The 15,817-nt window shown below is 47.7% G+C and overlaps 4 protein-coding genes across 4 annotated transcripts; 2 read left to right on the top strand and 2 right to left on the bottom strand.

The window, feature by feature from the left end:
* Positions 1 to 6,581: 6,581 nt before the first annotated feature.
* On the bottom strand, positions 6,582 to 8,103 carry GL218_02255 (Ketohexokinase; the record flags this gene model as incomplete). The annotated part of the gene is made up of 6 exons (XM_033578757.1): positions 6,582 to 6,795; positions 6,918 to 7,031; positions 7,117 to 7,178; positions 7,283 to 7,441; positions 7,564 to 7,966; positions 8,048 to 8,103. 6 exons carry the CDS (start codon positions 8,101 to 8,103, stop codon positions 6,582 to 6,584), a joined length of 1,008 nt encoding a protein of 335 aa, XP_033439417.1.
* A 2,178-nt stretch (positions 8,104 to 10,281) lies between these two features.
* GL218_02254 (uncharacterized protein) lies at positions 10,282 to 11,157 on the top strand (the record flags this gene model as incomplete). The annotated part of the gene is made up of 1 exon (XM_033578756.1): positions 10,282 to 11,157. One exon carries the CDS (start codon positions 10,282 to 10,284, stop codon positions 11,155 to 11,157), a length of 876 nt encoding a protein of 291 aa, XP_033439418.1.
* Positions 11,158 to 12,368: 1,211 nt separating this feature from the next.
* Positions 12,369 to 13,859, bottom strand: GL218_02253 (putative zinc transporter zrg17; the record flags this gene model as incomplete). The annotated part of the gene is made up of 1 exon (XM_033578755.1): positions 12,369 to 13,859. The coding sequence occupies one exon, from the start codon at positions 13,857 to 13,859 to the stop codon at positions 12,369 to 12,371; it is 1,491 nt and encodes a 496-aa protein (XP_033439419.1).
* A 932-nt stretch (positions 13,860 to 14,791) lies between these two features.
* On the top strand, positions 14,792 to 15,817 carry GL218_02252 (uncharacterized protein; the record flags this gene model as incomplete). Its single annotated transcript, XM_033578754.1, has 1 exon — positions 14,792 to 15,817. One exon carries the CDS (start codon positions 14,792 to 14,794, stop codon positions 15,815 to 15,817), a length of 1,026 nt encoding a protein of 341 aa, XP_033439420.1.

The raw sequence follows: 15,817 nt of genomic DNA, 5'->3' as shown, positions 1-15,817 counted from the left end.
TTAGGCGAAGCCTGATATTGACTTGGTCAAGATCGTACCTGTGGTGGTTGAATTGTGATCCCATCTTAAAATGGAACTATTTTCGGAGTCATGATTGGATCTGAGTTAAAGTTGTCTCGTGTGGACAAGACCGACAGGGTCCAATAATATACCTAAACTAGAACATACATAATACATAGTTACATGCATACATACATAATGCATGTGCCTTACGTATGAACATGGATCATGGATGGTACATATATACATACATCTATCATTGTTGGGGTTTTATCCCATGACAGCAAAGAAGTTGCGTTGCGCCTTGGGCTATGTACCAAGGTATTAGCTTTGTAGGTACGGTAAGGTAATATCAGATGTTAGACCCGCCTGCCGTGCTCAGTAGGGTACTTTTCCGGCGACCTCTCCATGCGCCCGCTCCTTGCCTTCCTTAACCAGCTCCCCCTAAAAACCCCCTGTGAGAGGAAGATTATTAAACCTGTCGGGGAAAGAATAGGTACCTACGTACCTTAGTATACATAATCGATATGATTTAGTGGCTACCATGTTAGGAAGGGGTTCAGCGATGAACCTAATGAGACAAACTAGTTTAGGTACTTAGAAATATGTAGCCATTAATATGCACATGTATGTACTATGTACACTATCAGGTGCATCAAGCTTCATGGATCTAAAGTTGTTTACCCATTACTTGACATTGTGGATATTAAACTAATGGATGCCATTTTTTTCAATCTCAAACAACGACAATTCAATGCACATAATCCGCTCACTCGGCCTACGGGCTTTCGGGTTACTTTAGGTATAGAAAACAAAATCCAGACGCAGATCCTCCTCACATACGCAGTAATTAGGTTAGCTCTTAGGCATTCCACTCGGTTGACCAGGTAGACAATATCTAAGTAATGTATACTTACTTACTTACTTACATCTAATACGCAAATACGTATACGACAGCCGTATTAGTACCGCCAGAACCGAGTAATCAACCGTGGCTAGCTGCATTTGTTTCGTTATGATGATGTTCTCTACATACGTCGGTAGAGGACTGGCCTTCTTGCCGCCGGTATGTATGATCAGGGTTGCAACACATACATAGTACATACCACGGTATATAGAGTACGACATCCACTCTATGTATGTAGTTGTCGTTTCGATACAAGGTACATACCTATTCATACCACATACACGCAACTTTAATCCTCATACACTACACACATATGTGCACTCAGCCACCGATCATCATATTTCGTGGTTCTTATTAGCCTCTTGTCCAAAAAGTGTATCTGCGTGAGTAGCGCGCAGAATGAAACCCTCCATGCCCGGATCCGTTAGTTCCAAGGCCCCAGACAGGTGGAAAGATCCCGGTCTCGAAGAAACAAGTTGCCCAATTTCCTTCATCAACGGAGCCGTCTACCGGCTTGCTATGAGTTACAACGCAACACATGTCTCGACCAACCAAATTCCTTTCAAGGATTCAGTCCGGGATTGCTCTTACCTGCGATTTATGATTTCAAGTCAACCAATGTCAACGCTCATCCGGGATCGTTGAAGCATCACCTAACGCAGGTAGTATTCAAGCGTCGCACAAGCGGCTTTTGTCGAAGCAGTTTCCCTTAGCCCTGCTAGACACCTGGATATGGATATTAAGACGGGGTGGGACTATGGTAATTTATCTCGCATGTTATTCGGTCAGCTACGCTATTCCCGTCGAATGTGTAGGACCACCGTCCGACAATCCAGTCGCCGACATGGATAGCACCGGTCACAACTGATGCGAGGCTTGCAAGCAACTCTACGAGTCAGAGTTGGTTCGAATTTACTATTCTTGCAGTTTCACACCAATAAAGTTTTACAAGTCTCCCTCTATTTAATTAGTCGTCGTCTATTGCGACGAACCACCTTCAGCTTACCCGCCAGCCCGCAAGCAAAACAGGATTGAAAAAGGCTTTGCACTTTGGATCGCGAGTCGCGGGTCACATTCTCTCGACTGTAAGCTCATAAGGTTTAAAAAAAAGAGGCTCGGTGAAACAAGATCCATACCTGCATCCCGTGGGTTACTGTAAAACCTCGCAATGGCTGATCGCGGTAGATATATCGTATTCATCTGGAACAAAGTACCTTGCAACGCCTAATAACATGGGATCCTTCTTGAGGAAGGCCAGGCCAAACAAATGCGCTACGATTCCTTGGGAACTCCGAACCGATCTTAGCCTACCTTTGTCACTTTATGAAATGGGCAATGAGTAGCAGGATCGTGTAAAAGCCAGTTGCCAGTTGGACATCCGTCTCCACAACACCTTGGTGCGGCCAACTCTTTCCCACTTGACGATCATGGCGCGCCCATCAAATAGTCAGGGTTTCGGTAGGGATATGTACATGCCTCTTATTTGAGCGTGGTTACGTTGCCAACTGAGCGGTCCAACTACCTTGAAGTAAGCCCGGAGGCGATCTGTGCGCTCAAAATGCGGACTCGTTTCTTCGTGCCGCCTGGTGACTTGGTGACTACAACATTAATTATCTACCTAACCTACCTAACTGTAGGTACTCGTCAGCTGTGGGTTTGACCAGGGGGCAGCACTACATAACCCAGTCCTCATAAATATTTGTTTAAAAAAGTGTGGCGCTGCAGTCAAAGGGGGCCAAAGAGGCGCTCACGATTCAAGATTGCGCAGTATGCATGTCCATCTGAAGGTCTTAACTCCACCATCGTCATCATCACGATTCAATTAGACGGCCGGCGCGAAGTGCTTAAAGCGCCCATCCTACCCGTCCCACCACATACATACACATACATACCAGATATGTATGTACTCACAGATCCCGTGCCACGCCCGCCATGTAGGTCAAATGATTCAATCTTATTAGCCACGGCTCCTTTGCGTAGCAATGAATGCATAACAGCTCTAGCGGGGTCCTGTCGGAGACGCCATTGCGTACGAGAAGCTTATGCGCGAAGTGTAAATATGTACAAACAATCAGCCACGAATACATATATGTATGCATATGGTGCCTACTTAGGTTAGATCTTGTAGAAGGGATAAGATGGGGATTTTGGGTAATAAGGATGTTGTAGAAACGGCGCCAGGGAATTCTCTGGAAGATTTCCATTTCTTTTTACAGTAAAGCCGTATCCGAACCCTGCCAGCCTAGATAGACCTAGAACTTGGCTGACCACTTCTTGATTTAGATCTCACAAGGTTATCAATCGATCCCTGTTGTAACTTGTCCGTCTCGCTGTGGGGGTTGGACGGTCAAGGTGCCGCAGAGATCGACCATAATTGCTAACGACCCATACCTATACGTACAGACCTTCATAAGGGGTCACATCCTTTACGAGAGCGCCTGTAAGTATATTATTTAGAAGGATCCTTACTGATTACAGCGTATGCAAGGAACTTGAGGGCTCAGCCAAGGTCCCGATCCTAGGCGCTCGGTCTAGTTTAACTTCCTTTCCTGTTCCAATTTCAGCGCGCGTTCAGGAATCTGTTAATTAGGCGTATCAACGAAAGTCTTGGATTCCAGATGTGCAGAGAGTGTACCTCCACCAAATACTGCTTCGGCGTGCATCCGGCGAGTGGATTCAAGGATATCGCCTTTGCTGTCCACCGTAAATGGGTCCATCCATGCCACTTGGTAGGCCGTTAGTTAAAGACAAATTTTCGCATTTGACCAACCCAGACCGACCTGATACTCGCCAAAAAGGAGGCTGATGATCCCTCGTAGGTGAAGTCAGTCGATAGCTCAGTCGTAATCGTCAACACCAATACATAGTAATATCGGTAGCGTCAGACTTCAGTTTCGCATTACACCCAACTACCATACCTACCTTACATACTATGGTACACTACTACTACTACTACTAACGTTCCCTGTTTCTCCGAGCCACGACTGAGCCTCGGAATAAGAACTTATTAGTACCGCCAAGCAAACCTATTTGAGGGCATATTCCGCTGGACAATAACTGAGCCACCGTTCAGTGACATACTCATGCATGGCGTTGAGCACTCTGTGTATTAGACCCGAATAAGACACGATTGGCCGTAATCACAGGGACAACTGGACATCTTCATCTGTTAAGCTCATATTGTCTTACGCTCACCTATTAGGAGACTGTCGTTCCGGAAAGAATCAGGGTCAAACTCCGGTTGGTAGTTTACTATGGGGGACGGACTTGTTTCCAAGACTAGCAATCAATAATAACATACAAAGTCTGAGTTTCTAATATGTAGACTCGGCGCCGTCAGCATGGACGATGTAGGGGGTAATCTAAGGTAGGTAATCTTCGCGCAAACCAATATCGAAGTATACGTGGATGGGAGAGGAGTATCATCGTATCGTATGGATTACTCCTTACCGTATATATCCGGATACATGACCATGACTATGACCTCTATCACACCTCTCAAAATAGATAGGCAAACTAGGTCTCGAGAAAAGCCAATGCTGTTTCGGAAAGGTCCATCATGCACGTCCACGGTATTGTGCTCAAAGCGATGGCAAAAGCGCTAAGAATTTTCCAATCGCCTGACCGCAACAAAAACGAAAGGAAAAAAAAAATGTATCGCGGGGAAATCTGTCGATGGTAACCGAATTGCCCGAGCTTTCTGCGCACCTTGTTGTCGGAAGTGTTCCTTCAGGACGATCGAACATGATTTCAGCGGTACATCATCCAGCACGTAGCATCACTTACTATTCAATATTCGACATACTACATAACTATTCATATATAAATTTGTAGTTACATGATTACACGGAAGTTGGCGAATGATCTATGACCCCCAACGCTCGTACAAAGCAAATAAAGACATGGTTGCGTCATGACTATTGTCTCCCGCAAAAGCCAGCCAATAACCCAATCTTCGTAGCGGCCGCATATCCTCCGGAACAATACATACCTCTTAATGTTTAACGTTGCTTATAGCCTACCGTACAGCTGCTTTCTTGACCACACACATAATGAGGGTCCGAGCTGGAGGGGTAGGTAACCCAACCCATCCACCATCAAGAAGCTCGATTTGGGGGGCGTCGGTTTTAAGTCAGGCAGATTTCGATAAAGGGGGATTTTCGATACCAAGCACAAAAATGTTGCACAGTATTGATGCGGCTTTTCAACATCCGTGGCGATAGGTACGTAATATGGGATTCCATAAAAGCCACGCACTGCCGGACATGGATATTCTAAGCGATTTAGGGGTTTATAAAATAAAGAAACAATAAGTTAAAAAAGGGGAGCTTGTCGTGGACTAGTGGCCCGTGGGCCGAATACCTAGGTGTTAGTTTTGTTCGGTGCCAACTCTGAGACGTACAATCCTACGTTCAGAAGTTTCTCGATACGACTTGTCGTGCCATCATATTTCCCCTCCCATTTTGGTGATTTAGTGGGCAAGTTCCGGCGGTCCAGACTTACGGAGCACAGGAGAGCGGCTCCGGTATCCACAAGAACTCGCATGGGAGCCGAAGGTGGGATGCGATGCGACAGATATAGCACTTAGACAGACAAGCAACCTTGGACTTACACTAGACACAAACACGTATGTGGATATCGTATCGATAAAATGCGGAAATAGTTGCATATGTACAAAGTACTAGACATATTTACTAGATACTACATACTACATACTAGACATAATATATAACTACCTACATACATAGGTAGGTTATACATAGGTAGGTAGGTATGTAGCAAAAAGCTTCCCTTATGTACGACCAATAACGTTACTATGTGTTACTTACGGACTATTACCCGTGCCAGGTCTCCCCTTATTTACATACCACTTACACCACTTACACCACCTACACAGTAACATACATACATAGTACTAAGATACCTGAATACCCTCAATACCCTGAATACCCTAAATATCTACTACGAATTACCCATTCCGGGCAAATCCATCTCACACACCAACTATTGATCCACAGTTTCACCGCTCCTTGTACCCTTATTATGTACCATAGTTGCATAGTTACCCTATTTCTTACCCTATTACTTACTAGCATTTAATTCGAGGACCCCTTTGCAGAACGATCATCCAGTCTCGGCCGGTCCTTTTTTTTCACCTTCCCTTCTCCACGCCCGGCAACAGAGACACATACACACATCGGCCGTTTCTACATATGTACAATTATCCATACCATACCAGCCATACAGCCATACAGCCATTGTACAATCTCATACCAATCATACTAAATACCATAATACCACCGCTCTACCCAATCCAAGGGATGGGATTCCCTCTGTCCCCTCTCCCCCGGGATATGTACGTTCGTTACGAAGTCACCGATCCATGCAAGTCCTTTAACGAATGGGTTTCTTGCTTTACGTCCGAACTTATGCGAACTAAACAACCTGAATGTTTCTAAATAACACTATCGTGTGTTTGGCAGCCAGTTCCTGTCCCGGTCCCTGTCCTATCCTGTCCTGTCCCAGTCACAGCTCCCAGCCAGAATAGGCGCCCCCGAGTTTTTAATTGATGATGATGAGTACTATAGTTAATTATTATTATTATTATTATTTTATTCCGTCACACGACCACGGGGCTACTCGCTAGTCACATCTCATAATCGATCGTCCAGTTTCATTGTGACGACGCCACTTCCTGGCGCTCCAACTCCAACCCCAATCCCAACCCCAACCCCAAGGATCCAAGGCCGCCGAACCCGTCTCGTTGCACCTTGCGCGTAGCCAGCTGCACAGCAAACTGGACTTTCTTCTCGGTGTCCCAGTCCTCGTGGTGGCACAGCAGCCCGAACAACATACCGGCAATGAAGGTGTCACCTGCTCCTACGGTGCTAACGCAGGGATATTCGTTAGTCTACAATCTTATTCTATTCCTCTCTTCCAAAGGTTGTTCTCTTTAGGATGACGCCTCGAAGCCCCGGCTATGGGCTTTGTCTTCGGCGGTCTGACATACTCCACTACGGAAATGGTTTGCCCAGGCAAGATAGCCGGGCAAGACACGGCCTTCTCACTGGGAAGTGATAGACACGATGCACCGTCCGATCCCCACGTACAGCAGAGGAGACTCCTGCAATCATTATTATCTCAGCGCACCGTTGTGCTTGCGTCGCTTTTTTTGTTTTGTTTTAGCGACTAGGACCAATGCAACTCACGCTTTACGGGCCACGCCCGATTGGGCACTTAGGCATTGCTGAGCACTACCGTACCGCTTACTCTATGAGATCGGGTTGATGGTTAACTCGACTCAACTAGACTTAAATTCAACCCTACAAGCATTTTATACCCACCGTCTTCGCACGAGGAGAAGGGGTGACTCACTTCAGCCCAGGTCCGCGAATAGAACACAACGTCCGCTTCAGCCGCCAGGTCTTCTAATCCCTCTCGGCCCGGTTTTTCGACTTCGACGCTTACTCTTGTATTGGGGAACGACCGCCTTAGATGCCGAATGCACTGCAACGTAGTTTCAGGTATCCGTCCCTATGCATGCCTTTGGAGTGAGTTCCAGATCAGAAGCAGAAGCAGAAGCATTTCCCCCGGTTTTTGCAAAGCTTGTAAACCTGCAAACCTGCAAACCTGCCTATCCATGTGGTTGGGCGTACCTCGAAGTGGAACCAGGTATCGTCGCCGAGCTCTTCGGCAGCGGCGACGAACTCGCCGATCGTCATCTCAGGTAAGTCGTTGTAATTGACGAGGGTGCGGCTCCCGGTGGCTTCGCTACGTATGATGTAGCTACTAGCCGGTTGCTGTTGATCCTCGCGGAATATGCACCTTGTGAAATCGACGAGGCTTTTCGGACCAAAGGAGTCCACTATGGTTGCCGTCGCAGGTGTGTCGGCACTAGGCAAGCATGATATCAGGTAAGGTTTGATGTCTCGACCGCCATCATCCCATTCCCTTAGGAGTTGCTGAAGCACTTCAAGCGTATTTGGACAATTGCCACCACGACGGACTTGTAAATTGGTGGCACGTAATTTAGAATCCTCGCCCGGGTATTGAGGTACGCTACGACGTAAGTGAGATTGATCTGAGTCAGGCCATGCTTATTATTATGCAACAGGGGGGGAAGAGGGGGGTAAAACTCACTCGAGGATAGTATCGACATAACATGCCCCAACGCAAACGAGCTTCTGCTTCTTCATATTTGTCGATGTTGTGCCACGTTGATCCGGAACGCAAGTCGACACATTCAGGTTTCGATTAAGAGGTATCAATCTAAAATGGACTCTATCGGTTTACATTAATAACGCCACCAGTACTTGGGGAATTTCCCGTTTACTATTCTGCAGGTGGATAATAGTTTATGAGCCACAAAGGGGGAATATCAGCGCCACCTTTTCCCTTTTCCCTTTTCCTTTTCCTTTTTCTCATCTCCACCACCATCTCATAGGTACACTACTTCGGTGAAACCAATGACGAAACCACCCTTTATTCGCTAAGTCTAAGTCAGATCATACAATAGATGGATGTAATTAATCCCTCGGGGTATCGTTTGGCCGCTACTTAACCACTCACCTCACCTACCTATCGTACAACTTGGATCGATCCTTTCCATCGCACCCCCAAAGTGTCACCAATATTCTCCTCGTCGCTTACAGGACAAATATCGAATGCAACCCGTCTCCCGTCTCCCGGCGCACTCGAACCTGCGAGCTGTGACCCAAAAGCCGGCGGTCGTATATACGTGCATACATACATAACTTACGACCTGCCAGACCTGTAGCTCAGCTCCAGGTGCCGAGTACCGTCTATCTGCTGCTGTCGCATATCACAGAGAAAGCCCCGTCACATCATCGTCAGCGAGCGTACGCGAAAACGAGACGGGTCGAGATATTGCTTTCGGGGCTTTGTCCCCAACCTACCCACCATGTGAAACACCAAAAGGATTCTGCTCCCAGGACGGGGACGCGCAGGCAAGACGACTGTTGCGAGCGAAGGCTCAGACGGAAATTAAGGCTCGACTGCAGAACGCGGTTTATGACCGACATGCCTCCATAGCCGAGGCCTTGACTAGATTATTGCAGCCGTTCGCTTTTCGATCCGATCTGATCTGATCTGCATACAGATTGGAGATGATGGGATTTGGTTAGAGTTGATGGGATTGCAGTATTTAAAGCGGCAGCCGTCAAATACGCCGGTTTCCCTAGGTCCCAATCGCTCGTGGATTTGCATGCCGTGTAGCGCTCCAGTGGCTTTTTTTGGTGCAAGTCCATGTCTTGTTGCATTCATTCATATATCCATATGAGTGGTTGGTAACTTCTGGGAATTTTCCACTCTGGTAATAATTGCGTGCATACGATTGCCAAGTCAAAGCAGACTCGACGGTTGTAGTAGTGCTTTAGTAATCTGTAAGTGAAAATTATTATGAGAGTAGATGCGTTTATTCGAGATATTTCGTGGAAATAGCTATGCTTGCTTTTTTCTTGTAGTCGGTTCATTTAAAGATGGAGTATACCTACAGTCTGCTCAAGACTTAGCTAGGTTGTTCGAACGTTCATATAGAAATATCACCTAATCTATTTTAATAGATGTTGCGTTCACCAGCTAGTTTCATACCCGGGTAAGTAATAAACAACATAGCTCAACCACGATAGCCTTCTGATATATAGGTACTTAAGATATATCAATAGTAGGCAATACCAATAGGTAAATGGATGTAGATGGAAAGATGAGGTAACTTTGATTTCAAGTTCTCAAGACTCAAGTTTAAGACAGGAAGTAAGTAAATGACAATGCACCTTACCTAGTAAGTAAATTTATAAGTGGACTTGTAGCTAGCTGCCTGTCATTTGTTTAACTTTATCTTACTCCTTGTTCTTAGACATGAACAACCGCACCTTCCAGTATTAAAGAGTGTCATGTGCTACCAACTAAACAGGTACATAGCCTAGTATAACTATATGTACTAAACTATTCATCCTCAACAATTCGATGCTTGGTAGTATTCCTTTGAACCTTTTCATGCAATACTAATATTTTGATATCCTACTTATCTCGTCACTCTCCTAGGCATCTACATTCATACAATCGTTAATTATCCTTCTTTAGGCTTTAGTTAGATGATACTATAAACATATATCGTCCTAAATACAGGCGGAAATAAAGTATATCAAATGGAGGAATCGGAAGCAGGGCCGAGCGGGACTCAGCAACCCTCGAGGCCGGCATTAATATCATCGGGGGAGTCGAAATGTATCATCTGTCTGGCCAATGTTGACGAGCAAGAGTTTATTACGCTCCCATGCTCCCACAGCTTCCACGCTGAATGTCTCGTTAAGTGGACGCAAGTTTAGGATCCAACCGAGTTTCGAGATGGCCAGATGCGATGCCCCATGTGCCGCTCCTCGCTCCTCTATGCGTGCGGCGACGTCATATCCAAATACTTCCTCCGACCCGGCGTCAAGATCCTCCCAGAAGAGCTCAGGACATGTTGCCCCTTATATTCGCTAGCTACAGACTCGCACTTCGTCCCCGAGGTCGGCCGACCTCTATTCCCGTATATAATAGAAAACTGGGAAACAATTTACAACCAGCTGCAAGAATTCTCACCCCAGGATGCACTACGTCGTCGATACCTTCCCTGGAATCAAGCCCATCCAGGGGCCGAGTTATTCTACCGCCACGACGACGAAGATCCATACGCGCCCCCGAACGTCATCCCGACCGAAGGAGAACTTCACATGAACAACACCCCAAGTATCCACGAAGGGCGAAGCGATTTGTGGGTTAAGCGCCCTAAGCATCACGATTTCCACTTCAAATTATCCCCCGAAGATAATTTCTCCGAGGGGGAAACTTTTGTCTTCTGCAAAGAGCTCGTCGTCATGGCCCTGGAACACGAGTGGGCATCGATAGTCAACGTGCAGATCGACGAGGTGAAAAGAAATTTCGAAACTTTCCGTCAACGCTGGCCCAACGAAATCATGCCTGTAAGCTATTCCGCCTTCGAAATGCTCACGGAGGCATTCGCAAAGCTGAGGATCAAATATCTCGTGTTCAAGCGTCAGCACGAGGGGTTCATCGAACTGGGCCCTGTGGCGTTAAGATACCGGGACGCAGCCGAGCACGAGTTGCAGGTTAGGCTGGATGACTTCTGGGAGAGATACCAGTGGATTCGTAGAGAGGTTAGTGAGGGATATTCGCGCGTAACTTCTCAGGGACTAGAGATCGTTGGTTCCCACCCGGATGAGACATGATTTGGTCTAGCTGGAGCAGCAAACACTGGCTCGGAATTAATTTCTTACGTTCGTTTATGGGATATGCTTGAATTAGGCACACACAGCGATGTTTATTGTGTTGGAAAGTATATTGCCCTATTACGACTCAAGAGGAGTCGCTCTTGTCTTATTGTAGCGTGGATATTTATAGCTACTCTTAGTGAAGCGAATCCTCTTTCGTTATCTAGTATCTCAGGTAGTAAGCACAATGGAATACAGCATGAAGCTAAGCCAAGTTCCCTCATCCTAATCTATCTACCGAGTGATTTGACCATCAAGGTTGGAGGACGGGATCTATCGACCTCGTTCCCCCTCCCCCTCCCCTGTACGCCCTCCGACGGCAATGGAGAGGGTACTGCGTATATATGGTCATGTCCGTCTTAGTAGCTCACGATGTAACTACTGCTTGGTATAGTAATTTAGTAGATGTGTCGAACAATGTGATACGGGGGAGGAGGGGAGATAGTGTAAGCATGGCCTTGGAGTATACAGCATGTGGGATAACAGGTAGTTACGTGCTATATATATGCACAACTAACATTTTATTTTGTTATTATTTACACAAGAACTCCCGTATGCTGGCTGGCCAGCTTTATACTATCTTATACTTGACTTGTCCCTCGTAGTTTTCGGTATATCTGATAGATACTTTTATCTAACTCAGCACATTCTGCGCTTTATATGCCTCCCTCTATACCAGACCGAGAGGGATAGCATTTCATATCCTCGAATAGCACACCATGGTATCTCTCAACAACTATTCTCACCATCACTACACATCATAAGCTCTCGTACTCTTAAAGCACAAGTAAAACCCGGCCTGTTTCTTTAACTATTATTTTGTTTGATTTTCTACGCCCCTTTTTAAGCTTATAGGCTACAAAAATAGGTGTGTATGTATGTACAAAGCTTCGCCGCCAAAAGATATATATACAGCGAAAAGTATCAAGACGTATGCGCTATCCACTCTTACACCCTTCCACCCCCCTCGCCTCATACACTCTAGTCTGGTCTGGTTTTTGTGTACCTATCTAGGTCTAGCAACGACAACGCCAATGCCAACACCACCGCCCTCATTATGCATTGTATGTATGTATACACTCCGATTACTAAGTGGGTGATTTCTTTTCTCTTTTCCGAACTCAAAACCATGTACGCGTGAAAAGCAACATCTACAACTTACTGCCTGACTAGTACGTCCCCGCTGTGCCCATCTGCAGACTGACTTCCCATCTCAAGCTGCCGCCCTTGCCGTACCCCTCACCCAGACGATTCTGGATCAGGCTCGATATCCGAGCGCGAAGGCGGCTTATGGCCGCGTCGTCGGCGCCCCTGCTAACCGAGAGTTTGAGGTTCGCCATGCAGAGACCATAATGCACCTGCCAAAACTGTGCCTCCTCGACCCGTTCAACACTCGGCTCGGCCTCGATCTCACGCACTACGTCCGCGACACCAACGTCTTTGTTCCGTCCGGACCCGGAGCGTCCGCCGTAGCTCATCAGAAGCATCAGGCCCTGGGCTATGGCGAGACGAAGGCCGAGCGCGAACATGGCTATCGCGACTAGAGCGCAGATAGTGCTATCGAGAAGGACGCCTATGGGAATATATAGAAGGGGGAGCACCACCATAAGGGCAGACGTAGAGAGCGTTAAAAAGTGGAAGGGATTCGAGAGGACGCTGGGTAAGCTGGCGAGGTAGCTCACACGCATGACCTTGCTAATGCGAGCGTGGTTTCTCAGACCATACGCGCTCACAAGGGTTGCGATGATGGCGGCTAGACTTGCCATATCAACGTCTCCGAGTGGGACTCTAGGGGCTAGTCCCTCGTGGGGATCGGGGTGGTGCGACGAGTGCCCACCTTTACCCTCGAGGACGTGCTTCAAATTATGGCTAACTAGGTCAAACCCGCCGAAGATAAGGAAGATGCTCAGGGCGAAGCCGGCTAGCACTTCGGCGCGCTCCAACCCGAAAGGGTGCCGGATGCTGCTCCGTTTCCACACCTCGAAGTTGCCTAGGACTTCGACGGCTACGCAGATGAGCGCAGACCCGACGTCGAATAAGACTAGGTGGGAGAGGGCCGTCATGGCGAGGGAGCCGTGGGCGGAGAGGAAGACGGATATGGCGATGACGCCATGACATATGCACCAATACAGCCGGTGGCGCTGGTCCTTGGACATGGACTTCCAAGCCTCTTTTACAGTGGGTATAGGCAGATCTCGCGGCAGAGCAAGTGGTGGACGTGGCGGCGGTTCTTGAAAGATCTGGTGTTGGGCGCTGATACTCGAGTGCTTGTACTTGTGGCCACGACGCTGGCCAACGTTTGGCTTGACGGGGGAGGTGGAGATTACTTGGGTCTGGAAGTTGAAAGGATTCGGGACGCCATTGGAGGAGCTGGGGATATCGATTGGCGAAGCATTTTCGTTGGGACCGCCCGAGTTGGACGTCATGTTGGGAGGACTGGAGAAGTCGTTGATCTGGAAAGTGGGAGCTACAGGCGATAAGCGATTGGGATCGTAGAAAGTATCGCGGTCTGGTGTAAGTAGTAAGCTCCTACGCTCGTACAAGGCGTAATCCAAATCCACCTGAGGGCTATCGTCGTCGTCGCTGCCGCCGTCGTCGTCTGGAGTCTTGATAACGGGAGTGATAGATATGGGCGGTGGTGCAAGGCTGCTGGGAGCCATCCCCGATCGATTTGACGCTTATCCCGATTCAGAAATGTATAGGTAAATAATGGGGAATTACTTTGTTACCCACGGTAGTAATGGTGTGTTTCCCGTGTGCGTGGATGCGATGCGATCGAATGGCCGACCTCATCTCGTTTCCATATTCGGGTCGGCTCTCTCCTATTTTTTTTTCTTCTTTTCTTTTCTTCTGACAGGTTGTCTTAGACCGGAGGCGCGGTCGCCCAATTCAAGAGGTGCATGCAGCAAAAGAGGTGTGAGTTGCCTTGGCTGGTTGCTTAATTCAAATTGGAATGCGGAGGGAATTTGATTCGATTGCGTTGCATGAATTGACTTTTGGCTTAGTGTTAGATGTAAACCGGTCTAAAGTTTAGGCTAGTTGCTTCGCTATATGTGTACTAATAACATTTTATACTTCCCTGTGCTGGTAAATGCACTGAAGATACTTCGCGGTGGTATGTACCTACAATAAGAAGTACACGCGCCAACTCATCTTCCAACTAGCGCGTTTTAAAGTTATGGCTGCATACCTGTTACCTGTAGGTACAAGAGCCATACGGAACGTACCGTGGGGCTGCTGGATAACGGACGACGGCCCCAAAAGAGCCGCTATGAACAATGAAAGTTCACACTATTCACACTATTTACGCCAGCATCTAGAAACCACCACTTAAAATACGACAACCCTTCTGGTCGCTTTGATCGTCGCCGCGCTTCACGATATAGCGGATACTTGGATGCTTTGCAAGGGGGAACGTCCCCTCGCATTGACTTGTCCTTGACCCTGGAGCTTTCGATTCTTATGTACGAAGTACCATATCAATATACGTTCGCTTAGCTCTGATATATTTCTTCTCTTGACAAGGCACGATGGGAATCGGCACGACGTTTCCTTATTTTGAAGGACAGCAAAGCCCGGAATACGATATACAATGGAGAACACACCTCCAGCTCACATGCAAAGCCAGAATGCGTCATCGCCCGATATAGCAACAGGAGGACGCAAAAGGAGTGGTTCTGGGGGGAGCATCCTCTCTAAGTTCCCCTTTTTGCGCACATCGGATAGCAAAGCCGGTCTCAACGAATCGCGCCATGCCGAGAATTCCCAAGACCCTTCTAGTAAACCACCCCGCGCCCTCGCTGCTACTTTCCAACAACAAAAGACTCGTAGGCGCAGAGGATCGCTTCGCAAAGTTGCCCTGTTAGGTCGCGGCGCGGCGCGAGAAAAACGGGAGCTCAAGCCTCTTGCCATCGATACATCACAAACCACACAGTCAACCCCCGACCTAAGTACCACTCCCAAGCCGCAAATCATGGCGGCAGACGAGAGTCTCGGCTTAGGCATCTCCGATCTAACACCGCGACCATCTATGGACGGCTATGCTACAAGAGATAGCCTTTTGATGTCTTCACCACAATCTCCTGATAACGAGTCGCACCTTACGAGCCCTACCATATCCTATACTTCTACCACAGACGAAGAGGATATCCTTTCAATCCCTATCCGCGTCCCCTCGCCTCTCCGTCCGGAACTCTCTCCAGTATCGTCCGGCTCTGACTCCTACTTCCAAAACCGCGCGCCCTCTCTTCAACGGCGCCGTTCGATCAAACATGCCAAATCGCCATTGTCGCTCCAAGGCCTAACAGCCAGCCCACTTCCCACGGTGCACGAAAACCACGATTACAGCGAAACGGAATGGTGGGGATGGGTCGTGCTGATCGTGACCTGGTTCGTGTTTGTGATAGGCATGGGTTCCTGCTTAAACGTCTGGAGCTGGGCCTGGGATGTAGGAACAACCCCGTATGCGCCACCGGAGCTCGAGGATGACCCAACGTTACCTATAGTCGGGTATTACCCGGCGCTGATTATATTGACTTGTATCATGGCTTGGGTATGGGTCGTCGTGGCGTGGATAGGCATGAAATACTTTAGACATGCCAAAATAAGTGGCGATTGA

This window comes from Daldinia childiae (genome assembly GCF_008694065.1).
Source record: "Daldinia childiae strain JS-1345 chromosome Unknown Scaffold2, whole genome shotgun sequence".
Taxonomy (NCBI): Eukaryota; Fungi; Ascomycota; class Sordariomycetes; order Xylariales; family Hypoxylaceae; genus Daldinia; species Daldinia childiae.
Note: the sequence above shows the minus strand (reverse complement) of the source record. Positions and strands in the feature narration are given on the sequence as shown.